General features: G+C 43.8%; 1 protein-coding gene across 2 annotated transcripts; it reads right to left on the bottom strand.

The window, feature by feature from the left end:
• Positions 1–449: 449 nt before the first annotated feature.
• On the bottom strand, positions 450–1,950 carry LOC109791397 (uncharacterized). Of its 2 annotated transcripts, XM_020350690.3 has the most exons (3): positions 1,721–1,950; positions 1,613–1,653; positions 450–1,507 (listed from the first exon to the last, which is right to left on the bottom strand). In XM_020350690.3, exon 3 carries the CDS (start codon positions 1,250–1,252, stop codon positions 641–643), a length of 612 nt encoding a protein of 203 aa, XP_020206279.1. In that variant the 5' UTR covers positions 1,253–1,507; positions 1,613–1,653; positions 1,721–1,950; the 3' UTR covers positions 450–640. The 2 variants fall into 2 exon arrangements, with proteins under 2 accessions (XP_020206279.1, XP_082924216.1); XM_083068090.1 differs by having other exon boundaries at positions 450–1,653.
• Between the last annotated feature and the right edge of the window lie 916 nt (positions 1,951–2,866).

Below are 2,866 nucleotides of genomic sequence, written 5' to 3'. Positions count from 1 at the left end.
CAAGCTCAAAAACTTGGTCAAGGTGGTTTAAGTAAACCCTCCCGAGTACCCTCACTTGGCTATGGACGAATACTACAATCTCTCCCAAGCTCAAACGCTTGGTCAAGGTTGATTAAGTAAACCCTCCTGAGTACCCTCACTCGGTTAAGGGTGAACGCTACAACCTCTCCAAGCTTAAACACTTGGTTAAGATAGGGTAAGAAAACATTCTCAGGCTCTATTACTCGCCTAGGATCGAACATTAACCACGATAATGTCTCTCCCACCATTATTTAGCTTACACCAAACATGAAATTTACCCCTTAAATACTTGGTAAAGCATTACGAGTCACTCTTAACCACACTCACCCATGAGCCAGAAACAGTGCTCACTCCTGGGCCAAGGATATCAAACCATAAACAGGCAAGGTTGAGATAATATACACATCCACGCAGGTCAAAACACAAACTTGGAAAATAAACACGGTTTAAACAATCTTATCATTAACACAAAATAGAACGAGCACTATTGGCTCTGGCTACAACCAATTATAAGATCCAGCAGGCCATAATAAAAAAAAGTATACCCTCCCAACATAGACAAAAAAATCCCATCCCTCTACATCATTCACAAAACAGATGTATCGAAGAACCTAACTAATCAGTCATCAGCCATGGTATGGTCACCCTCATCACCATCTTGACTATCCTCATCATCTTGGATAGTGGTGCGAAGGTCTTTAGGTGCAGCAGATCGAGAAGGGGCCATCTCATTGGGTTCGGCATCTTTAGGCATCTCGTCATACTCCATATACACCCCTTTATAAAAATCCTTGTTTACTTCAAAAGTGAAATCCAGGGAGACACTACAAAAATACTGAGCTTGACGAACAACGTTCTTGAAACCCGACTCATGCTCATGGATGATCTTGTTCTCATAATCGGTCTGAAAACTCTCCACAAACGCATCCATGTTGGTCTTAGCCCTGGCCTTTCGCTCCAAGACCTCCTTTAACTCGGTAACCCTCATGTTTTTTGCCTCCTCAGTTGCAATTGTCCGACCCTCCATGTTGCCAAGAGCCTCATTTAGGCGCGCTACCTCGGTCTTAAGTTGCAAATTCTCGGTCAAAGTAACTTCATAGGCTTCAACCGAGTGCTGAAGGGCAGTCCTCACGTCTTCCAAAGACTTCTTCAAATTGTGTACATCCGCGAGAGGTTCCAGCACGAGTTTCCAAAGTATCACGGTAGCACAAACTTGAAACTCACATGCCATGGCCCACTGATCCGAGGGGGTGGTGGACCAACATCTGATGACCCTGTGTGGATAAGAGATTAGGGGCCAACATCTTAGAAGGCCGAACTTCTGGAGATATAAAATTGCGGGCCACGATGGCCGAAGGAATGGCTAGATCAAAATAATTTTGGTATGCCTATGCTTAGACCGAGAACCGTCAGGTGCACTTGATTCCGCTATCCTCTTACCTTTCTCCCTTTTCTTTTCAGCATAAGGGTCAAGAAGAACAATGTCCTGCGGAGGGGCATGCGCCTCAGCAATAATAGCAGGAGTCATGTCAACAACCACATTATGGTGTTCCTCAACTGAAGTATTAATGGGAGCTCGATTACAAACTACCTGATGATTGGAGAAACCTAACCCTTATTGCGCCATCTAGCCTACAAAGAAAGCATAGTCACAAATCAACCAACATGAAATCAAAATCAAGTTAACACAAACACATACCCTCTAAGTTAAAGCGGGGCCGGGCAGATTTCGGTAAGAAGACCAAAAACCGAGTTGGAATCTCTCGGGGAAAACTATTCAAGTAGGATAATGAAGTAGCTTCGTCTAGACTAAGCATCTTAGCCGGGTATTCATCATACTTTCGAGGTACCCAGGTCCACTAGAAGGGGAATAATGGACTCTCTTCGCTATGATAAAAATGGTTTCAGCCAGCTATAGGGTCTATAATAACCTTTACAAACCTGGCCTTAAACCCTTTAAAGGAAGACGTAAATGACTTGAAAAGAGGCCGGTCAACGTGCCTTATTAATGATACCCACTTCACGGTCATGTTCGAAGGACGCATGTAGAAAAAATGAAGGAATAGCCCAACACTTGGCTCGATGTAATAATATTTATAAAGAACCCGAAACGCTTGCATAACCGCCCACCCATATAGATGTAGTTGCGTAGGTGCCACATTGAGAACTCAAAGTACACTCATTTGGAAATCATTAAAGGGTAGGGATAACCCGAGATCTCTAAATAGACACTCATACATATAAAAAAAATCGCTTTGATCCTTTTGCTTGGCAAGGAAAACCAAATCAGTCTCCCCGGGACCTTCGGCCCTACAACGACGAAGCATGATGGGCTAGGGTTCGGTGTTATCCCAATGAGCCAATCGACATCTTGCCAGTAGACCCTCCACATCAGCCCTCTCATAAAAATGAGAGTAATAAGTCGTTACTTCACCATCAACCCACTCGTACCCCGAGACCTCACAAGGGGGAAAATTTTTGTCTGTAATGTTGATGATCCATCTCGGCATTCGAAAGATTAGAACCTGACGAATCACCTGAACTTTCAGTAGCATTGGTCACCGAAAGACGCTTCAAATTGCTCTCGGATACCACGACTTTGATAAAATTGGCTGACTCATGAGACCCAGATGAAGACTTGCTAGAGACACCCAATTCTTCAACTATGAACATCACTAATAACCCCGAGAGAACCAACCTAGCACACAACACACACAAACATACCTGAGAAAAGGAGAACGGGAGGTACTTCGGTACAGACAATAAGTGCAACGCTCCAACATTAGCAACCCATATATATATATATTGTTCCGGCCAAAAGGTGCGCTAGGGTTTTTTCCTAGGT

The sequence above is a fragment of the Cajanus cajan genome, chromosome 2, assembly GCF_000230855.2.
Source record: "Cajanus cajan strain Asha chromosome 2, NIPB_CcT2T_4, whole genome shotgun sequence".
In the NCBI taxonomy this organism is placed as follows: domain Eukaryota; kingdom Viridiplantae; phylum Streptophyta; class Magnoliopsida; order Fabales; family Fabaceae; genus Cajanus; species Cajanus cajan.
Note: the sequence above shows the minus strand (reverse complement) of the source record. Positions and strands in the feature narration are given on the sequence as shown.

Coding starts and splice junctions, on each gene's coding strand:
- LOC109791397 (XM_083068090.1), bottom strand. CDS start 1,252: ATGGCATGTGAGTTTCAAGTTTGTGCTACCGTGATACTTTGGAAACTC.